The sequence below is a fragment of the Dermacentor silvarum genome, chromosome 7, assembly GCF_013339745.2.
Source record: "Dermacentor silvarum isolate Dsil-2018 chromosome 7, BIME_Dsil_1.4, whole genome shotgun sequence".
In the NCBI taxonomy this organism is placed as follows: Eukaryota; Metazoa; Arthropoda; class Arachnida; order Ixodida; family Ixodidae; genus Dermacentor; species Dermacentor silvarum.
In genome coordinates this window covers 154,889,785-154,913,127 of record NC_051160.1, presented here as the reverse complement: position 1 = coordinate 154,913,127, position 23,343 = coordinate 154,889,785, and the positions used below count along the sequence as shown (strand labels likewise).

The window sequence follows — 23,343 nt, the reverse complement described above, 5'->3', positions numbered from 1 at the left end:
TGAGTGCGTCGAGAGAAAGTCTAGGCCGAGGATCACGTCGTGGGGACACTGCGCAAGCACGGCAAACAAACCAATGGTCTGATGGCCAGCAATGCACACTCGGGCGGTGCACATACCAAGAACGGCAGACGAGCTGCCATCAGCGACCCGTACTGTGCTCTGAATTGCGGGCGTAATCACTTAGCGGAGCTGAGTACGGAGAGCAGCACTCATTATTGAAATCTGCCCTCCGGTGTCTATGAGGGCCGTAACGGTGACGTCGTCCACTTGAATGTCCAGAAGGTTTCGGCGCGTAGGTACAGTCAATAGAGGATTTGTATATCGGGTCACTGATGCAGCGTCACCCCCGGGAGCTGCACGGCTTAGTTTTCGGGAGCGTAGGTGCTAGGCCGTGCAGGGGACGATGACCGGTATGGTCGCGGCGATCGAGATCGACGGCCTTGTGGGGACGGTGAGCGGCTAAACCTGGAGTGTGGAGCGGCGGCATCGGAAGCATCGGAAGCATGTGGATCAGAGCGAGGGGAAAACCGTCGAATGTTGCCTCCAGGACGACGCCAAGATCCAGTGCTCCAGTTTGAAGGCGACGACCAGCTACTGCGGCAGTGACGGGCAATGTGTCCAACGCGAGAGCAGTTGAAACATATGGGTCGGTCGTCTGCCGTCCTCCAGTCAGCCGGGTTTCTCTAGCGCGAAGAGTAGACCTGGTTCTGGGTGACATTTGCAGGGGTACGTTCGGATGTACGAATGGAACAGACGGCCGATGATAATCCCATGTTCGCGAACTCCTGGCGGACGACTGCTTTAATGAGTGACACGGTGGGCAGGTTGGCTGATTGAACGTCTGGAAGAACGGCCGTAGGAGCTAGAGCTTCAAGTTCGCGGCGGACAATACGCGTTACATCTTCTGACGCTGTAGCAGGTACAGGTGTCGGTGGGTCTTCGCATGATGATGTGGCGGCAGTGTTAGGTAGCCGAAGGAACTGGCGGGTGATGCGGCGACTCTTCGCTTGTTCAAAGCGCTGGCATTCCTTAACTATGGCGTCGACCGTCGTACAGTCCTTACACACCAGTAGATTAAACGCGTCGTCGGCTATTCCTTTCAAAATATGCGATATCTTGTCATCTTCGGCCATTTGTGCGTCAACTTTTCGACAAAGGCCCAGGACGTCCTGCATGTACGAAATGTACGATTCAGTGGTCGTCTGGATACGAGATACCAACTCCTTTTTAGCGGCCTGCTGTCGGTCAAATGATCTGCCGAACAACTCACGCAGCTTCGCCTTGCAAGCGTCCCAACTTGTAAGATCTTCTTCATGCGTCCGGTACCACACGCGTGCCGTCCCTTTCAGATAGAATATCGCGTTGGCTAACATAACCGTGGGGTCCCACCTGTTGCGGTTGCTGACGCGTTCGTACATGTCGATCCAGTCTTCGACATCCAAGCCATCTGTGCCAGAAAAGGTTCCCGGGTCTTGTGGGTGCAAAAGAATCACAGGAGCCGGTGGCTGCTGCACCGTCGACACTTCACTGGTCATCGCGGAGCAACCAAGACGGCGACCGCTTCGAAGTTCCGTGCTTGGTTGACGGAGCCGGCACGTTGACAGGTTTACCCAGCACTTCCACCAAAGATGTTACGGGTATAACGTTTATTTAGGGAGTGAGTATGGCTATATACAAGGTTTGGACAAGCAGCAGCGACGAATGCAAGGCTGTCGCGCGCCTCTGGCCACTTCGTCGCCGTCGTCTTCGTCCGACCGACAGTAGCAGCCCCTTCACTGTCTTGTGACAATATGTATAAGTGGTTGTCCGCACGAAATGACAGCAGATGCAGCTGATAATAAATCCCAGCCTAAGATGATCGGATGAGCGCACGACGGAAGCACAGTAAACTGTATATCATGGCAAATTCCGTCGATGAGGACACGAGCAGTACACTGTCCGGTAGGGTAAATCGGACTGTCATTGGCGCCACATAAGACCGGACCAACATACGGAGTTTGCACTTTTCGTAGACGGAAACATAGTGCGCGATGAATAACAGAAGTGGCGGCGCCAGCGTCAATAAGAGCGTCGACAGAAACACCTTCCACAGAAACAGCGAGTAAATTAGTGGGGTGAGCAGGAGGAATTGGGACAGTTCGCAAACAAGCAGTTTCTCCTCCAAAAACTGCAGCGTCTAGTTTTCCGGATGGTTGTCGAAAGAAGTGGAGGCAGGACGCAGGGGCGATGAAGTACGGCGGAACGGAGACGGGGAACGACGACGGGGTGAGCGAGAAGACCGGGACATGTTTTGGGACAACGGAGGTGAGGGCGAGCGACGTGACAAGGATATATAGGGTCCTGGAACCTAGGCGTCCGATCTGGGCACATAGTCTCTCTCATAGGCGGAATAGCCACGTCGTTCATCATGCTGGCGCCGGCGGCAGAAACGAGAGATATGACCACGTATGCCACAGTAGAAACATACTGGGCGGGAAGGGCGCCAGGTAGAGTCGTATGGTTGTACGGGGACCTTCGCTGCCATCGAGGCCAGGTGGTCGCAGACAACGGTGGCAGGTGCAGATGGAAATAGGACTGCAGGCCGCGAAGCATTCTCGGCGTAAGAAGGTGCACAAACAGGCGCAGGGGACCGGGCATGTGTGACACTTGGCATGTATGCCAGTTCTTCTTTGATGATCTCGCGCAAATTGGGAGGAGGAGCGCGCAGAGACGCAGTGGCGGTGTTGGCTTCACCATGGCCGTGAAGCTCCTCTCGCACAATGATGCGGATGAGCGCTCGCAACTCGTCGTTGTCGGTAAGGGGAGCGTCGCAGGAGGCGCGTGGAAGACGAAAGGCGCAGATCGTGGCAAGGCGTTGGCATGTCGTGATGATGTCAGTAACTGAAGTGGGGCTCTGGACTACAACAGCTTAAAGGCAATGGAGTTGATTCCCTTCAGGTTATGGCGGATACGTTCCCCTTCGGGCATGTGACTCTGAGCGCGACGGCAGAGAGCCAGAACGTCTTCAATGTAAGAGGTATAGGATTCCTCGGCTCCCTGGATGCGTGTAGCGAGCTTCTGTTTCGCTACTTCGGAGCGCCCAGCAGATGTGCCAAATATCTGTCGCAGCTGCGCAGTAAATGCTGGCCAATCAGGGAAGTCGCGCTCATGGTTGAAAAACCAAGTTTGGGCGACTTGCCTCAGGTAGAAGACAACGTTGCGGAGCTTGTTTGACTCGTCCCAATGGTTGCAAGCGCTCACCCTGTCGTACTGGTCAAGCCAGTCTTCCACGTCTTCGCCGCGAAGGCCAGAAAAAACCTGAGGGTCGCGTTGCGGTGCGGTGACGGACCAAATAGGCCCAGCTGGCGGAGCTGAGGTGGTAGCAGCAGTGGATGCGGTGGTTTGTGCCATGACTGGTGTTGGCGAGCACAACCGCCGACCAGAGCGGAGCTCCAGGGGTTACCGGTAGAGCAAGAGAACGGGGATACCAACGCACGCTCCACCACTTGTGAGACGACGCCCAGAACGAAGGCAGATCTCTTCTATTGTCACGCAGCGCGAGACAGCCCACGAACACCAACCCGACAAAATGATGATGATTATGAGGATGGGTATATACACATCAAGACGATGATGAACTGCACAGTTAGTGCTCACAATAAGAACACTTATGCGAGTTTTTATGTTTTGCGTGAGAAGAACCAGATTTTTTAATGTGTCGCGATAGTTAGGATGTAGCGGTATCAATACAGACGAGTATCAGCTGTATGAATTTTTCGCGCAAAGTGAATGCGAACAGCCATCCCAGTGGTCACTAATTCAGAAGCAACTGACGCCGCGCAATTTGTTTGTGGTGACTACTAAGTTGTGAGCAAACCAATACGGCAACAAATGACCGCAGTCCATGTTCAGAGAGCGCCATTGGCTTCGGAATCAGCCGCAAATGAAAGTAAACAGACTGCGTTTGTCTTCAGCGCTGCTACTCCATAGGCGCCAGACGTAGCAGCATAAGAGAGGACGGAGTGCACCGTTCTGGACATCGTCGAATTCACTGTCTTGCCAGCTCGAATTGACCGAGAGGGTGGCTTCTCCGATCGGCTCAACATGTCGCCATTACAGAGTTCGACAATATGGCGGAATTTGACGGTGTGCAGGATCGCACACGAGGGAAGTAGAGCCAGTGCCCAAACCCCATAATGTTTTGATCCCACGTGACCACCTTCGGTGTTCGGACACATGCATGGCTACATAAACCTCCAGGGGAACGCAAATGAAAGTAGCACATCTGGTAAATTATGCGGGGTGCCCCGAGGGCTTGCCAGTATTTACCAGCAATGAAGCAAGAAGGCAGCTTTACTGAAGAGTTGTTGATATGGGGCGGTTGTAAATACAAGAAAAGCCACAACAAACTTGCATTCCATGACCTGGACACTCTATGCGTCTCAGTATTCGAGGGCTATTAAACGTAATTGGTCATGTTCCGTGAGTCCTGAAAGTTACGTATTTCGGAATCTTTGTAAAAGATCCTCAAGTCTGAATTGCTTCATACTGTTTGTAACAGGGAGCACATCTTGCGAGTCACCCCGAAGACATTATGAGAACTGGATCTGCAGGCAATATTTCTCGCTATTGCGACTGCCATGAAAATAGATGACGGGAGTCTACTTCGCTAACAAATGCCTTATATCCTCGCCCAGCAGTGAGTTGCAGTAAATTTAAGTTTTCATTGATGAAGGCTGACTGTATACAGTGACGTTACCTGCATCCGAATTGCATTTGTTCATGTGCAACAGGCAGCATTTAATTACTTAAGATGTTAGACGTGGCAAGATGATCAAAATAGTAAAAATAAAAGGCAATGCAATATGCCACTGCGTTAGTCAGTAGCTCATTAGCTTCATGCATTTTTCTGCAGGCGCAAACGACACGGCTAGGATTCACCGCGGTGTGCCGATTATAAGCTACGTAATGCCGAATGCTACAGCTATCGAAGAGGAACTACGCAACTACTTGAACGTGACCGAGCCGAGTGTGACCAAGGTAAGGAACAGTTAAGGGGGGTTGAAGACTCGCCTAGAAGCAAGTTCTTGGGGACGCGTTCGCAGGACGAAGCTACAAACGAAACGAATACGTGTACGTGCGGAAAAAGCCGTATCTATCTATCTATCTATCTATCTATCTATCTATCTATCTATCTATCTATCTATCTATCTATCTATCTATCTATCTATCTATCTATCTATCTATCTATCTATCTATCTATCTATCTATCTATCTATCAAAAATTAGTAGAATGCTGAATTAGATGTTTCTTCGAACGCGTACAACTTTCGCATTGCCAGTTTTGCTTCAAAGTTAATACTTACGAAGTTTATAATTATTCTTGAAATACTATTGCAATTACACGCACTAAAAGTTAGTGTGACCTGCTCTATACAATAGCCAACAACTTCCATTTGGTCGCGTCCTTCTATAGAGCCTAGGCATGTTTTTCAACTTTGGCGAAGGTTACCTATAATAATAATAATAATAATAATAATAATAATAATAATAATAATAATAATAATAATAATAATAATAATAATAATAATAATAATAATAATAATAATAATAATAACAATAATAATCAATCAATCAATCATGTTTATTTAACGTGCCCAGGAACAACCCTAAGGTCTGAGTGCTGGCGCACGCATACATTACAAACCAAAAACAAAACACTCAGGGAAAAATCATTAAACAATAAATGAATAAAAATAAAAATTGTGAAAAGAAGAGAGTACCGACAACAAAGCGCAAAGTAAATACAAAAGAAAAAGGAGGAGAAGGGCACTTGAACAATACATGAAATTATAACACAAGGCAAAGCTCGGAAAGGAACGATGACCAGGAGTTATGAAAGATATCAAGTTCACGAAAGTAAGTGTTATAAAGATTCTGTATTCTGTGAACAGTTGAGTGTTCATGATGACAGGCAGGAACATGGAAAGGTCTATGTTCTCTGGTGATCTTGCGTGGGATACGGAACATGACACAGCCGAGAAGTTCGGGACACGTGAGGTTACCGTGAAGGAGTTTAAAGAGAAACAGGAGGTCAGCGCGATTACGTCGGTCGCGAAGTGAGGGCAATGACAACAATCCAACAGTGCTAGTACAGGGTGCAATGTCCAGGTTTGCAAAGCGGTGATTATATATGCTTAGAAACTTTTTCTGGACACGATCTATAATGTCACTGTTGGATCTAGATGAGCCATTCCAGACGACTGACGCATATTCGAGTTGAGGAAGACAGATGGTTGTGTATAATTTGCGGAACGGTGTAGGAGACTTGAATTCCCTCGATAGTCTGCATACAGAACCAAGAGAGCGCATACCCCGCATTGCAACACGTTTAGTGTGAGCCGAAAAGTGCAAGGTTGCATCAAAAAGTACACCAAGATCATTGATCTCGCAGACCTTACACAACGGCACAGAATCTACAGAATAAGAAAAAGAAATACTTGCTGTTTTGCGTGTGAAAGTCATGACTTTGGTCTTAGCAGCATTCAAGGTAAGGTTATTATCCTTGCACCATTTAGAAAAAGAAAACAGGTCAGACTGCAGGGCGCGACAGTCATCAACAGTGTGAATTTTCTTAAAAATCTTGATGTCATCGGCATATAGAAGGAAAGAAGAGTTCGGAATAACAGAAAGAACGTCATTAATAAAAATTAAAAAAAGGAGTGGTCCTAATACTGATCCTTGAGGGACGCCGCTAGTTGCCATGTAAGAAGAAGACGTTTGGCCACTGACGTTAACATAACAGGATCTACCAAGAAGATAACTGCGCAAGAGATTCACAACTGACGAGTCAACATCAAAGTGCGTAAGCTTGATCAGAAGCAGCGAGTGGCTGACTACATCAAAAGCCTTGCTGAGATCACAGTAAATGGTGACAACTTGCCCCCTTTGCAGTACCGGCGTGGAGATCTGTGTCATGAAACTTGCGAGATTTGTGATAGTGGAGCGGCCGGTGAGAAATCCATGCTGATTCGGAATGAGCGAGTTCTTCACAGTAAAAGACAATATGTTGTGAAGAGCAAGCTCAAAAATCTTGGACGTAGCACAGAGAAGAGAAATTGGGCGATAATTCGACACATCTGATTTACATCCAGACTTAAATACAGGAAAAACACGAGCAGTTTTCCACATGTGAGGGAAAGTGGAAGTAGTCAAAGAGTTATTAAATATAGATGTCAATACTGGAGCAAATATACTGCCGTAAGCTTTTAGAATTGCGGAGGGGATGCCGTCAGGGCCACAGGATAGGGAAGGCTTCAAGCGCTTAAGGCATTCGTGGACAAGCTCTTCATCAAACAACACAGCACTAGATGTAAGAACCGTCGTGTTCTGCTGACTGACACCAGCGTTGAAACCTGCATCTTTATATATCGAAGAGAAATGGGATGCAAAACAATCCGCGACTGCTAGCACTTCTGCCCCTCTAGAGTCAAGTAAGCGCAAACCCTCTCCATGTTTATTGGAACGCTTACGGATATACTTCCAAAATTCCGCCGGCCGGTCGGAGGCGCTATTTTCCAAGAATGCCATATATGAATCTTGATCCCGCTTATAGAGACGTTTACAGAGAGATCGAAAAACGCGGAATTCTTCTCTGTACTCATTAGGCAACGGAATTCTGGATTTTCGGTGTGCGCGATCTTTACGCTTTAGGGCAATTATGAGTTCAGACTGAAAACCAGTGGGGATATCTAGAGCGTCTAGGCCTGTACTGGGGAATGTATTTGCGCATACTGCTCAGAACAAGCTCTGTAAACTGATCTACTTGGTCATTAACATTGCTTTTGTCTGTAACCAGTGACCAGTCGGTGGTGGACAAGGAATTATATAAACCAAGATAATCACCACGCTTGAAAGCAAAGCGTGGGGATTCATTTACGCCGCTGGAGGAGCTCTGCCTCAGTGCTGACACAGAGGCAGTTATCTTTAGTGGCGGATGAAACTTATCGGTACGCACAAGGAAATTTTCGGAACGAGAGACATCTAAAACCTGAGAATTTGAGATGCAAAGATCTAAGACGTTGCCGCAGGAATTGGTGATTAAGTTATGCTGTTGAAGGGAACAGAAAGACAGAAAGTCCAACAACAGGCTGCATTTTTTCTCTGTGTAATGATTGTAATGAGAATGTCTAAGTGTGTTCCAATCAATACCTGGTGTATTAAAATCACCAAGAAGAATTACTTTGTCCTTACTATGGGAGGATACTACACTTTCAATGGAAGAGATGACCTCATCATACAAAACAGGGGAAATATTCGGCTGTACATAGAACGATCCAATCAACAATTTTTCACATCGGGCTAGGCTGACTTCTAGCCATATCGACTCCTGTACACTTTCTATATCGATGCGCCGTACACATTTCAATGAATTGTCAACTGCAATCAGCACGCCACCACCTTTTTGTTGAGACCCACTGAAGTCCCGGTCACTGCGGAAGACGTTGTAGTGCGGTGGAAAGAAGTCTGAAGACGAAATGTCACCACACAGCCAAGTTTCAGAAACAACGAAAATAGGAAAAGAAGATGAGATCACATTGCCAAAAAATTCACGTGCTTTGGTGCGAAGTCCGCGAGCGTTCTGGTAAAAAATGTCCAAATTACACGCCACTTTGATCCTTGGGGGTTGTTATTTCAGTAGCATGGATCATGTCATCGTGTAGCACACCACGGAACGGCTTGAACAAGCAACCCATAATAATAATAATAATAATAATAATAATAATAATAATAATAATAATAATAATAATAATAATAATAATAATAGTAATAATAATAATAATAATAATAACAATAATAATAATAATAATAATAATAATAATAATAATATAATAATAATAATAATAATAATAATAATAATAATAATAATAATAATTGCTGGAGTTTAACGTGCCAGAAATACGGTCTCATTTTGATGCTCGAAATGCGGGCGCTGTGGTCGAGCTTCAATCCCACGATCTAGTGCTTAGCAACACGGGCTTAGCCAAAGCCACTAAGCAACACGGCGGGTCGTTACCTAGGAAACGCTGTATTCTATTCGTATGTATGTATACAGGCTGCCATTTTTTAGCTGTACCAAAATTGAAAGAGATATTGCGTGTCGCAGATAGCACAATTCTAATCCTTGATCTAAATTACTAGATGAGGCGGTCATTACATCTACGAGAAGCCATGATGCAAAATGCCTAAATAAATAGCATAATTGCACTAATGAACTTTTTAATTATTTACGATAGGGACATATTTGAATCTACGAAGTGTAGCTAGTGAGTTCGCAAGGCGTATCCACTTGGAATGAATACTCAGGAATGCGCCAGTGTAGATATATTAAATTTATTGTAATTGCAATTATATGGACACTCCAGGCGCATTTCTGCCGCCGTCGTCGCCCTCGCCATCGCCGTGAGGTCCCTTATAAAGTCCAAGGGCGATAAAATTGTCCCCGCGTGCCGTATGCTGTATGCGCGCGTGAAAGTGTGCGAGGTTGAGCCGGCGGTCGCGGCTCAAACTCGCGCACTCAAACGAGCGAAGCGGGAAGGAAGCGCCCTGTCTTCCAGTCGCGCTGAACGCTCCGGAGGGGAGGGAGGCAGGGGGGGGGGGGGGGGCGTTCTACTCCTGGCGGCCCGAGCGGCCGCGCGCGACCGCCGGGGCCGCAAGGTTCCGGGGGGTCGGGAGGGTGCGCGAGGCGTACGTTGTACGCCTCGCGCACCCTCTTGGCCGCTGTATCTTTAAAGCCATCTGTGGCGGGGGCAGAGTCGGCCTTGCGCTGTGTTATCGCGGCTTAGTTCGCGTTGATGAGGCCGGCGGCACGAAGGTGAATTCGCTCGCTGCTGCAGCGGCGCTTACTCACTCCAGCGTTTTCACAGCGAGTTTCCGCGGTCATAGAGTGAGATGCGTTCAAGATGTGCGTGAAGCCATGCTTGTTCATCGATTTCCATTTACATGAATTTATTATTCACAGGTGTAAACACAGGTGTAATTCGATTAGAAATCGAATTTACACCTGTGTTTACAAGTTTACACGGCACATAAAATTACCCCTTAATTCGTATAGCTGTCCACTAATCTGCTATTGCAATCGAGGCTTCGCCTTTTGTATGAAACTGCACGTTTTTTTAAGGTGTTGGACTAAATGCATTTGGTGTTCTATTCACTTTTGTGCTTAAATGCATAAAACGGCGTTTTCTTTAAAAAAGGTAACTGGGACGCCTATGCATTTCGTCGGACACTGAAAATTAATATCTCGAAACTGACGCACTCCTGAGAATCCGTTACAAGTGGATACACCTTGCCACGTCCCCGGCTATATTCAGTAGATTTAAATACCAATGTGCTGTAAATAAAATAAATAAAACGTTGATCAGCGTAAATATGTTAATTATCCACGTAGGCACTTGGATTTCCTGAAGTAATGGCTGCCTCATCGAGTATTTTAGATAAAGAGTCAGGACTGTGGTCTTTACCCCAGCCAATGTTCATAAATTTGGTGCAGCTAAAAAAAGCACCCTATATATGTATAAGGTGTTTGAGCGAACACTACGTAATTTTTAAAATCGCCTGTGGCAGATAGCGCAATTCTAGTCCATGAGCTGGTCTACTCGAAGAGGAGGACATTACTTGCACCAGAAATCGAATTGGCTAGTCTACTCATTCCCGAAACATCATTAAGCAAGTTTCTTTTAACTAAATACCTGACGTCACATATTGCAATTTACAAATTGTCGCTTTTGAGACTGCAAGGTATATCCAGTTGAAAAGGATTCTGTGGAATACATCATTATCGATATGCACCGTCAAACTTTCCGTAAAAATGCAAATTTGTTCCCCTTTCATGTTTAACGAAACGTCGTTTTATGAATTAAAACGCAAAAGTAACTGAACCACCATTGCATTTCTTTGCAAAGTTAGGGAGTCAAAATCTCGAAACTGGTGTCGTCCTGGAGATGCGATCTACCTTGCGAAGTCTCAGGCTACAATTTGTAAATTGAAATATCTGCTGCGAAGTAATTAGTTAACCTAATTAGTGAATTTTGGTTATTTAGTTCAATATGCACTTAGCTTTTTTGTCCAAATAGGATCCATCTGTTTCGGCAATCCGGCTCAAGGAGTATAATTGTGCTATCTACCACAGCTGATTTCTTAAAGAAGGCGATGTCGTCGCTGAAGCCGCCAGCACAATCTACGGTATACATATATGTAAATCATATCATAAGAAGCCGACAGACAAGGACACCAAGGGCAGCATAGGGGAAATTACTTGTACTTGTTAATTGAATAAAGAAATAATGTTAATCGAAATTGATGCAAAAACAAATGGCCACAGGTGAACCCACGTCTTCGCATGCGTGGGTCCCTATGCTGTCCTGGTGTCTTTGTGTGTTGGGCTGTTAAAATATAACTAATAAACAACGCGTCCCTCTGTTTCCTTTCTTCTCGTTCATATATGTATATATATATTAGTCATCAGAAGTTTTAGGTTTCTGTTTAAGCATTCATACAGAACATTAGGCATACATTTATCGCCCTTGTGTCTGTTGGCTTTGTGTGGTTGTTCCTTAACTGAACAGCAAGTGTCGTTCATATGTACGTATTTATGCACTAATTTCTGTGTACAATCTTCAAGAGGTGTGCGTACAATTCGCGTTCCAGTTGTGTCCTCCATTTATTCGCTGCAGCGCAGTACACACATTATGTGGTTTATGCACTGCTATATACACAACGATTACTAGCACTGTGCAATAGCGTAGGAATACCTAGAGTGTTTGCCTTTGTGTGCAGCATCCTCGAAAAATTAATATCCCCACGCGCAAGACGAATCACACGCTGAGTGTGGTTATGCGTGTTCTGAAACGCCAACTTCACGTATCACGTACACGCGCATGTGCACCGCTTTAAGATGGCTCTCGTGATTGACAGGCTACTTCCGTTCCATAATATTACTCAAGAGAAAACGAAGAAAACACAGCAGTTTCCCTGTTAGGCTACTTTATATCTACTGCTGTAATAAGGCCTCTTCCCAAGCGATTTTCAAAATCCCCGTCTGTTATTCACCTATTATTACTGTAGTTTTTACGTTTTCCTGAGAGAGCGTCGTGTGATTTGTTGGGAAACATCGCATATGTATCAGGTGCACGATAAGCAGCCCACGAGAATTAAGGTATGTTGTCTATCAGAACCTTCACAAGGAAGCTGATGAACGCTGATTTGATCGACGACAGTAACCGCAATATCATTTTTTTGTGATTACTGTGGCACCTCGACCACGGGAATTTCTATCGCGTCCGAAAATCTGATAGCCTCATGGATGATGACGTCATTGAACAAATCACCGAACCGGGTCTCCGTGATAACGAATCGTGTGAATCACAAGACAAGAAATTATATTCAAGTTTATCTATTTTCGTTTAGTGTGCTCCTTGCGTTGAGAGTAACCAAGCGTGTCGGGCGTGTTATTTATTGTGATATTTGAATGGGAAGCTTTTCTCTTCCCGGCATTGCTTTTAACAGCGAAGCTGTTTAATCCAGCCGTAATTTGTAGTTCATATTCGTATCAAGAAACAAAAGGAAGTAAACTTTCTTGTCGAGGCGGGATTCGGACCCGCGTACCCCCGGACCCAAGGTGATCGTCGTAAACATTCGGCTATACAACCACGCTTGCCGTACATGCATTTATGCGAACCATATGATTGCGTTCGAGCGTCGTTGTCTTTGTCCACAGCTGGCACGTTCGCACGCTCGTGCTTTGCGAGGTGAAGAGGTTTTGCGCGCTATTAGAGTGAGAGAGAGAGAGACGCATTCACGGAGCGGATCTGCTGGAACGCGTTGTCGGCATTGCAATGCGGTGTCGGTGTTGCAAGCTGCGCCATGCAACGCGCAATGACGGCTGTAAGTCCGTAAGTCCGAGACGCGCGAAAAGAAAGTATAATCATCATTAGTAATAAGATGAAAAGTTCGCGCGCACTTCCGGAAAATGCTGAGCTACGATCACCCAGCTTCGCTGTTTCGAGCGCTGCGCGGCCGAGTGCAAGGTTAAGCGTTTTTTTTTTTTTGTCAATGAGATGCGTCGTCTCAAACACCGGTTGTGAACTCGATCGTACGCTAGCAAAGCCTTCTTTCCGGTTTCTCAGTCAGCTTTTAGCTTTGACAGAACATACGAGTACGTCTGCGAACCGTGTCTGGCGCAGTAGTCGTTGTTCATACGATCAACAGATATGCACGTAAGGTCCACCTTGTCCCTGAAGAACTCATTATTCTCTGTAGTCCATAATACTGATTTGGTTTCCCGCATTGTCTCTGTTGAGAATGACAAAAACTGTGTAGTTCGAACGTTGGCTTCTATCTTCTAGGTCCACTAAACTTGCCTTCCGGGTTCGAATAAGGTTTTGCACATTTGTAACCGTACAAGTTAGGCAAGCAATTTTATGAACTTTGATTTATGCCTGCTTTATACCAGCCTCAACGCTGGCTAAACGACTAATAAAGCCTTGTACCACGTGTTATGTGGCTTCCAAGCAGTTTTTCAGCTCAGAAATGTCCAGTTCGATGTATCGGTGACCTTCCAAAGTAGTCTGGAACATTTCATTAACGGAGTGCCCCGGCATCATCTGAACATCGCTTACAAGACAACTGCACGCAAGCATTGCAAAATTTGTGGGCAAGGCAAACAATGGTAAATTAGTGAACACTACAAATTATAGACAGAAACTAACCTGTACAACAGCAAACAAACAAACAAAAAAAAAAAAACGAAGAAGACGCATAGTCAGCTATGTGCTCCCTGCGCTTGCGCCATGCTCACTGCTGATTCCTTGCGGAAGCTCGGTTTTTCTACGGAGCGATGTCAATGACGTCACTAAGCCCGGTAAACGTGGAAGCTCGATGAAAATTATGTTTCATATTAAGCGTAACATTACGCGACATTTTTTGTGTCATCGCTTGTTGCGAGTTTCCAATCCGGAACAGTTCGATTTCCGCTTCTTGTGAAAAAAACAGGTTTCGCGTGCGCTTCGTTTTGTATATAAAAGCGCAGAGTCTGTAAATCAATGGTTTTTAGTCAGCGCTTGATTATTTCTCCTTCTTGCCCTCTGTGTATCGTCATGGAGCTGTTTCTTTGCAATGAGCCGTGTACTAACAAGCCAAATTAGCAAAATCCCATGCTTAATTTACTTTGTTCATTCTTTCGTGTGTCGGTTAAAAGGACTACAGGTGGATTTGGGCAGACATGCTGGCCAGCAGGTGGTTCTTCCATATTCTTGAGGCGGTAAGTGCGAACACCTTTTGCTGGTCTATAAGACAACATGATTGCTTGCAGATTATCATTACTTGTGTACTAATGAGGTAGTAGAATAATATCCTACAGTGGCAAATGCGGAAGTATGAGTCTTTTCGTAGGATTTGTTGTATGTTTTCGTGCTGCCAAAATGGGCAACCGAAACCATTAGGACGTTTTTGAATACACAGTGCGAAAATGAAATAAAATAGCAGCTTTAGCTTCAATTCCGGCCAGTATTTGAACATCACTGAAGAATAAAGCCAGAAAGCTTCACAGTGTTCAATTACAAATGCAGATGCTGTAAAAATGTTGAAATTTATTGGATAGGTTTAGCCGAAAAATTGGTTTAACCCCTTACCGCATGGTAGGTCATACACAGGGTTTCGTTTTAGCTGTACCAAAATTTTAAAAATTGTCTGTGACAGATAGCCCAATTCTAATGCTTGATCTAAACTATTCGATGAGGCGGCCATTACTTCCACAAGAAATGTAAATGCGTAATTGAATACTTAACATAATTACGCTAATTAATTTTCTAATGAATTATTTCACGGCACATATCTTAGCCTACGAACTGTAGCTAGTGAGTTTCCAAGGTGCTTCCACTTCGAAAGAATTTTCTGGGCTGCGCAAGTTTCGAGATATTAATTTTCAAAGTGTCCCATGAAATGCATTGGTGTTCCAGTTAATTCTGTGCTTCAATGCATAAAACAGCTCACCGACTATAAAACTCACCGGCTATAATTCGTAGATTGAAATATGTGCTGTAATATAACTCATTAAAAGTTATTTAGCATAATCATGTTAATTATTAAATTAGGCGTTTTCATTTCTCGTGGAAGTAATCGCCGCCCCGTCGAGTAGTTTAGATCAAGGATTAGAATTGTGCTATCTGTCACAGGCAGTTTTTTTAATTTGTGGCAGCTAAAATGAAACACCTTGTATAAAGCGCGTAGGACAACAGCTCCAAGCTTAATAAAATCAGGAAGAAAGAAGGTTGTACATATTTACTCACAATCTGTGCCGTGTGTGGCGATTAACTACGTAGTCATCACAAGTATGAAAATACGAGTAGTTCTTGAGTTCTTCGTACAGCGCGCTAAAAGTTAATCAAGAAACAGGTTATTTGACAATTTTTACCCACGAAATGAGCTGGCAACAATATCAGGGTGTCTGATTGCTGTTTATTAGATTATTGCAATGTTTCGTATGAGAAAGATATTGAGGTTGGTCTTTGAGTCAAGTATTAATTGCGGTATCATATAGAATACAACATGTAGTTTCAAGTTGATATGCAGAGGAGAGCAAACAATTGTTTGAATGTGAAAGCGCTAACTTGGTGGCAACTTATGATGCTTTTACAGGCTGTACTGTTTCTTAGCACTGTTTCAATCATGAATATACCAGAATATAAAAATGATAGCAGTGTAACGACTTACAGCCTACTGTGCTGTAAGAGCTAATGACCACTCCACCAACTGTGAACTCATGTACAAAGAGAAAGAAGGCGATCTCCGAGCTTGCATTAGCCTCATAGGCCTCATAAATGAGATTTTCATATAAAGTAAGCCCTTCAAAGGTGCTGACCTGGATATTGGGGCTACCAATTAGTCAATGAAAGATGACGTCGTCAAATTTTGAGGAAACCAGTACTAGATGAAACTGCGAGACATGCGTTTCAGTTTTACAGCAATGTGTAAGTTTTTTTTTATGAGAGGTATTTCTCGCAGGTTTTCAGAACACGTATGCTTTTCTGTATAGTATAAAATATACGAGGAACCCCACGGTGTATCATATACGATGCGCGACTATTGCTTATCAAATCCCTATTTTGCGTTTCCTTATAAAAGTTCGGTTGATTTTGAAAAGGTTTACTTAATAGCCTAATTTTTTCACAAGAAAATGAATATTCATGGAAGAAGAGATTAAGGACATGAGGAAGCACAAGTTGAACACGTTAGGTTTCTTATTTTGTGTCTATTAGCACCTTATTGGTTCGGAACTGCTTGACGTTCTTGTTTAATTTTTTGTTGTTAGTTGCCCAATGACAGATGTATTTAGAATAGCGGTATTGCGTTTCCCGCTAAAAAAAGCGCCGCTGACCTGTTTAAAACGTTGTTTAAGTGGTACAGTTTCCTGTAAAGGTTACTACAAGCAATTGTGGCGTTAGTGTCTACGGGAGTTGCAAGAACAGTGGTTCTCTCAGCGAGGAAGTGAGTGGTGATTGGCGTGGAAGTTATTAGCCTACACTTCGTCTGCAACCGGCTTTGTGACTTTGAAGCAACATAATGGGTTTAATTGCAACAATTGACAATGATTACGCATGCGCGCAGAAGGCACTGGAGTAGCTGTATTTAGATAGCTATTAGGGCTTCTAAATTTAGCTACATAAAGCGTCGTAAAGAAAGCCGCAAGAACGACTTACGTGACACGCAGGAATATTAGACACATCAATGTATTAACCATCATTCTTATGGTATCTGAACGAGTGCGGTCACAGAGTTAACTGTGGTAATTTTTGTAGGAAACTGTATGGAAATCCCGAATGCATAGATAAATGACACTAATATTCACATTTTGAGGTTGTCTTTATTGAAGCTATATTAGGTTTGAGTGCTGCTGGCAAGGTGGTATGGTTGTGTTTACGCATGGACAACCCAACATGCCCAGTGATTCCAAACTTCTAAAATCTTCCCGAGGAGGCCGCTCTCAATGAAGCGGGCACACACAACTGTATTCGAAGACTTTTGTGTTTGTAGTATTCTCTGCATATTCTCGCTATTGAGGGTGCGACGAGAACAGCTGTCACCGTTTTTTTTTTTTGAACGTTTGTTATCACAGACACTAATTTAGTTGTACTGACATTTCACATAGATATGTTGCGCTATAATGTACAGGGAGGGCTCACGCTTAACATATTTTTTCAGGAAATCGGTGCCCTGAAAAACGAGAAAATTGATCATGGTCTTCCTCCGCAATACAAACACTGGATGAAGTACATCCTGTTCGCTGAGGTGGGTAGTCGTCAGACCCACGCACTATAATTGTGCTTTGCATGTTACCAGAGAGAAGTATGCAGATCCATTGCGCATCTTGGTATCTACACGAAACAAATCTTTCGTTAAGCTCTTAGTCGAATGCTATCGATTTACAAATCTCATTGCTGCATCCTTGAAGTAACCTAACTTGGTGCGTACGTATTCTTGCGTACCCGTGCTATCCAATGCGACACAAGCTGCGATCATCGCAACGAGCTAATGGTCTGAGCTATTTGGCAAGACAGCAGCAGCGCCCAGTAGTCACGGTCAGGAAATCGGGGAGCGCTCCCGAGAAGAGGTAAAAACTACGACAGGAAAGGGGGGTACGTAATGTGCTGCAGAGTACCGTTCTCGTATCCACAGGTATGCAGTGAGTTTGTCAGAGTGCTTTCTTCGTGGCATCGTCGTATTTAAGAAAATGCATGTCAACGAATGGCGTGCGTTACTCCTTCCATTTGACCGACACCAATTAACCGCACCTCAACGTCCTGCATTCGCAGTCGGTTCAAGTGTGGGAGCTCTTTGCTCACATTCTGTAGTTAACTACTTTTAAGAGAGTACAGATATGGACATTTTTAACATGGACATCTCTGCGCATATTGAAGCTCCTGGACGCCGAAACCCTAGAAAAAATACTCACAAGCCTTAGAGCACGCTTCATAATTGACTCCATTAGCTTTTCTGCAGAGCAGTTTTGGTTTCGTTTCTTAGGAACTGTATGTGTAGTGACGTGATGCTGCTGAAGGCTGTCACGTGGAAGACCGACATTGCGATGTTTTTGGCGCTCGTTCCGGCTTTTTCTTTTGTTTACTATGCTGCTGCACAGTGCCACGCAACGTGTAGCAGCAGCGCAGGGGATCGAGCGACCCGTAACGCTTGCCAAAACTTGGCAATGGCGTGCTCCCACGTGATTACGCCTGCCGACTACGTCATGAGATGCACACCTACTGGGAAACGAGAGCGAAGGTGGTTCGTATAACGCCTGCTGTAGTAACTTATGCAGGGTACTCTGAGGCTTGCGCACATTTTTTCCTATGGTTGCGAAGTCGAGGAGTAAACTTCAAAGGAAGGAAATGACGAATTACACAAAGTGATGCCAGTACCTACCATCGCGCGTGTCAGTGGATTAGTTTGTCCTGTAAGATTAGGAAGCTTGAAGATACAGTGTAGAGTCAGCTGATGCTAAATAAGTAGACATCTTTGTAATTGAGGATTAGTTCTTCAGTCAACATAGCTGGCTCATAGTGAAGACGAAAATATAGAGAATATAAAAATAAAAACCACCCAAGAGATTGTCAAAAATGTTCGATAAAAATCAACTACATGTATCGCTGCCCATATTCAGAAATTCAGAAATTTTCAGAAGCTGATGGCATGAATTGGGGGAACCCTTGTTAATATATTCTGGCTGCGGATTTAGGTGTGAGATACGTTATCGCGATATTTGTGCCCTGTCTACTGACGGAATACAGAAAAAAAACAAAAAAATCTAGAACAGTTGTCCATTTTTGTGCAAGGATATAAAAAATCTGACAGAAAGTACCCTAGGCCTCATTTCAAGACTTTACTGAGGAAGAAAGCTGCTGCTATGTGGATGACCTCAAAATGAAGCAAGTTTTGAACCCGTTTCAAACCAGTTGAAGACGCCTTCTGCACCAAGAACAAACAAAAAAAGCGACAAGTTCGCTCGCGTGAAGGCGACGATAATGGTTTATTTTTTTTCTTCTGGTGTTTTTGGAATTGTGCTGTGGGAATTTGCTAGTCCTGAATAGATTGTTATGAGCGATGTTACTTCAAGGTATTAAGAGGAAGTTTTAGCTCGGGGACTACTATCAAAATACGTGGGAAAGGAGAAATAGTTTTTCTCGTCAACCACTGCACCAAAATTAGTGAGATTTGTTCTATAAAAAAGTTAAAATTTAGTGACTGGTGGAGGCAGATTTTTGATTTCGGCTGTCGATGGTGTTATATAAAGTGTCACAAATTGCAAGTTTTCCGAAAACAAAACTAGCAAGTTTACATCTGTGTAACTCGGCAATTAAAAATTCTACCGCAATTCTGTAAAATGCATCTATTAGAACATGTAAAGTGGACACAATATATGTATTATACACTGCTCTGCAATATAGCGTTATTATGAATAAGACTTTCACAGAAGCCTTGTAAACATTCTGACAATTCCACGTAAGCTTTTAAGTTTATATAAAGTTTGTCCACTTTAAATGTTATAACGGATGCAGTTTACAGAATGGCTATATGTGTTTTTGCTGCAGAGGGACAAGTTTGTAAACAGCTGGCTTCTGTTTTTTTAAACTTGCAATTTTTAACAAATGTTGTAAGAACGGTCCGGCCCTAAATCAAAAATTTGCTTGGAGCAGTCACAAGAATTGATTTTTTTCTCCGAAATGCAGCAAATTTCATTGACATCGGAGCAGGGGTTAGCTCAGAAAACCGTTTCCGGGCTTTGCAAGTATTTGAATAGGCGTCACAGGAGTTGGAGCCGAGCAAAAGCGTCCTCTTAAGGCGAATGCGAAAAAAAGTGCATTAAACATTAACCTTGAGGAGTTTGAGTTTGGACACCGTTGGGGCAATTCCAGGGACCTTATATAGAACTAAGCGTTTTTTGTTGTCCGAAATGAATTATTTTTATTTTGCAAAGGGTCCGCGTTTTTTTTATCCCCCTTTTAAAATCAGACTTTATTAGGACTACATAGCCTGCATGTTTTCTTCTCATATTTGTTCATTTTCTTCTACTGTACTATTATAGTTAAAGCATCTTTAATATTAATGAAAACGCTTTGGTGGCTACGAAAATGTAGCTTGCTCAGCTGTTTTTTTGGGTCAGGCAAATTAATTTGGAACCAGTTGAGTGCGCATTTACATGACGAATATTGTACTAGTTCTCTTTTTTAAATTTCGCGATTATGGTATATATTTAAAACCCTCGAAGGCAATGGCATATAAAGACAAAGTCATATTCTTTGATTCCTCTAAAATGCTTTGTTTCCGAGACATTCGCCACCAAACGTGACACTCAGAACTCCAATTTGGCCCAATGGCAAACCTACCATGTGACTTACCTAGCTCCGTATAGCACGCCAGCTTCGAACTTGACTGCAGCTGATAACAAGGACGCTTCGGCTCTCGGCAGGGAAAAAGGAACTGCACTTTTTGCCCTGCTGCAACGTACGCCACGTTGTGGGTTTTCTGAATAGTTCCACTTTCGTATTCAAAATTAGTCTGTTAATTCTTGAATTTGAGGGTTGATATCCCGGAAATCGGGATAGCAAGTCGTCGTAATAAAGCTGAATAGGAGGTACAAAATGAAGGTAGTACAAGCCTACGCCCCAACCTCTAGCCACGATGATGAAGAAATAGAACAGTTTTATGAAGATGTTGAATTAGCAATGAGAAAGGTGCAAACTCAGTATACTGCAGTCATGGGCGACTTCAATGCAAAAGTGGGGAAAAAGCAGGTTGGTGAGCAAGCAATTTGGAACTACGGCATCGGTTCTAGGAATGCAAGAGGGGAGATATTAGTAGAATTCGCGGAAAGGAATAGGCTCCTAATAATGAATACCTTCTTCAGGAAGCGCAGCAATAGGAAGTGGACCTGGAAAAGCCCTAATGGAGAAATAAGGAATGAAATATATTCCATACTCTCTGCCGATCCAAGCATAGTGCAGGATGTAGAAGTGTTAGGTAAGGTAAAGTGCAGTGACCATAGGTTAGTGAGGTCTAGGATTTCTCTCAATTTGAAGAGAGAAAGAGTGAAATTAGTCAAGAGGAAACAGGCCAACCTAGAGGAAGTAAGGGTAAAAGCAGACCAATTCAGGCTGGTGCTCGCAAACAAATATGCAGCTTTAGAAAAGGACGATGAAGACAACATAGAGGTAATGAACGAAACAGTAACTAGGTTGATCTCGCAAGCAGCAATTGAAGTTGGAGGTAATGCACCGATGCAACCAGTAGGTAAGCTCTCCCAAGAAACAAAATACCTAATAAAGAAACGACAAAACATGAAAATGTCCAAGTCAAGGATGAGATAGAATTCGCTGAACTGTCAAAACTGATCAACAAGAAGAAAGTTAGGGATATTCGAAATTATAACGTGGGAAACATTGAGGAAGCCGTAAAATATGGACGCAGCATTAAATCATTAGGAAGAAAGCTTGGCATAGGACAAGGCAAGATGTATACACTGAAAGATAAGCATGGTAATATCATCAGCGATTTCGATGACAGTAAAAGCAGCGGATAAATTCTATACTGACCTGTACAGCGCCCAAAACAGCCAAGCTACTTTCATGCAAAATAGTGATGAACCGGATACAGAGGCTCCTTCTACAACTAGCGATGAAGTTAGAAGGGCCTTGAAAGACATGACTAGGGGGAAAGCTGCTGCAGAAGATGGAATAACAGTAGATTTAGTCAAAGATGGAGGAGATATGCTTGAAAAGCTTGCGCCCCTTTATACGCAATGCCTCACAACTTCAAGTGTACCAGAGAGCAGGAAGAACGCGAACAAACGTGACATGCAGCAAATTACTGACTAATCCATAAGAAGGGAGACGTTAAAGAATTGAAGAATTATAGACCCATCAGCTTGCTTTCAGTATTGTATAAAATATTCACCAAGATAATTTTCAACAGAATCAGGACACACTTCAGCCAACCAAGAGAACAGGCTGGCTTCAGGAAGGGATATTATACGATGGATCATATCCATGTCATCAATCAGGTAATTGAGAAATCGGCGGAGTACAATCAACCTCTATATATGGCTTTCATAGATTATGAAAATGCATTTGATTCAGTAGAGATACCAGCAGTCATAGAGGCATTGCGTAACCAAGGAGTACAGGAGACATACGTGAATATCTTAGCAAACATCTACAAGGATTCCACAGCTACCTTGGTTTTCCACAAGAAAAGTAGAAAATTACCTATCAAGAAAGGGTTCAGGCAAGGAGACAATATCTCCAAGGATATTCACTGCATGCTTAGAAGAAGTATTCAAGCTCTCAAACTGGGAAGCCTTAGGAGTGAGGATCAACAGCGAAAATCTCAGCAACGTTCGGTTTGCAGATGACATTGTCCTATTCAGCAAAAATGGAGCCGATTTAAAGCAAATGATTGAAGACCTTAATCGAGAAAGTGTAAGAATTGGGTTGAAGATGAATATGTAGAAGACGAAGATAATGTTCGATAGCCTGGCAAGAAAACAAGAATTCAGGATCACCAGTCAGCCTCTAGAGTCTGTAAAGGAGTACGTTTATCTAGGTGAATTACTCACAGGGGACCCTGATCACGAGAAAGAAATTTACAGAAGAATAAAATTGGGTTGGAGTGCTTACGGCAGGCATTGCCAAATCATGACTGGGAGCTTACCACTGTCGCTGAAAAGAAAGTGTACAATCATTGCATTCTAGCGGTGCTAATATACGGGGCAGAAACTTGGAGGTTAACAAAGAAGCTCGAGAACAAGTTAAGGACCGCACAAAGAGCGATGGAACGAAGTATCTTAGGCCTAGCGTTAAGAGACAGGAAGAGAGCGGTGTGGATCAGAGAAGAAACGGGGATAGCCGATATTCTAGTTGACATTAAGCGGAAGAATTGGAGCTGGGCAGGCCGTGTAATGCTTAGGATGGATAACCGGTGGACCATTAGGGTTACAGAATGGATGCCAATAGAAGGGAAGCGCAGTCGAGGTCGGCAGAAAACCAGATGGGATGAAGTTAGGAAATTTGCAGGCGCAAGTTGAAGTGCGCTAGCGCAAGACAGGGGTAATTGGAGATCGCAGGGAGAGGCCTTCGTCCTGCAGTAGACATAAAATATAGGCAGATTATGGTGATGATGATGATGATCCCGGAAATGAAGCACTTTTGAGCAGTCCGACAAAATGCTGCGATGCGGCTGTCTTCATCCTTCTGCTAAAATGTATACTATAATCGCATCATTTAAATCATCAATAACCAAGCTTTCTGTCATTTT

At 43.8% G+C, this 23,343-nt stretch overlaps 1 protein-coding gene across 1 annotated transcript in view; it reads left to right on the top strand.

Moving 5' to 3' along the window:
• Positions 1 to 23,343, top strand: part of LOC125947236 (uncharacterized) — a 136,587-nt gene that overhangs the window by 107,913 nt on the left and 5,331 nt on the right. The window contains exons 15-17 of the mRNA XM_049671647.1: positions 4,895 to 5,019; positions 14,237 to 14,299; positions 17,239 to 17,325. Coding sequence (XP_049527604.1) covers positions 4,895 to 5,019; positions 14,237 to 14,299; positions 17,239 to 17,325 — 275 coding nt within the window. The remainder of the gene's footprint in view (positions 1 to 4,894; positions 5,020 to 14,236; positions 14,300 to 17,238; positions 17,326 to 23,343) is intronic.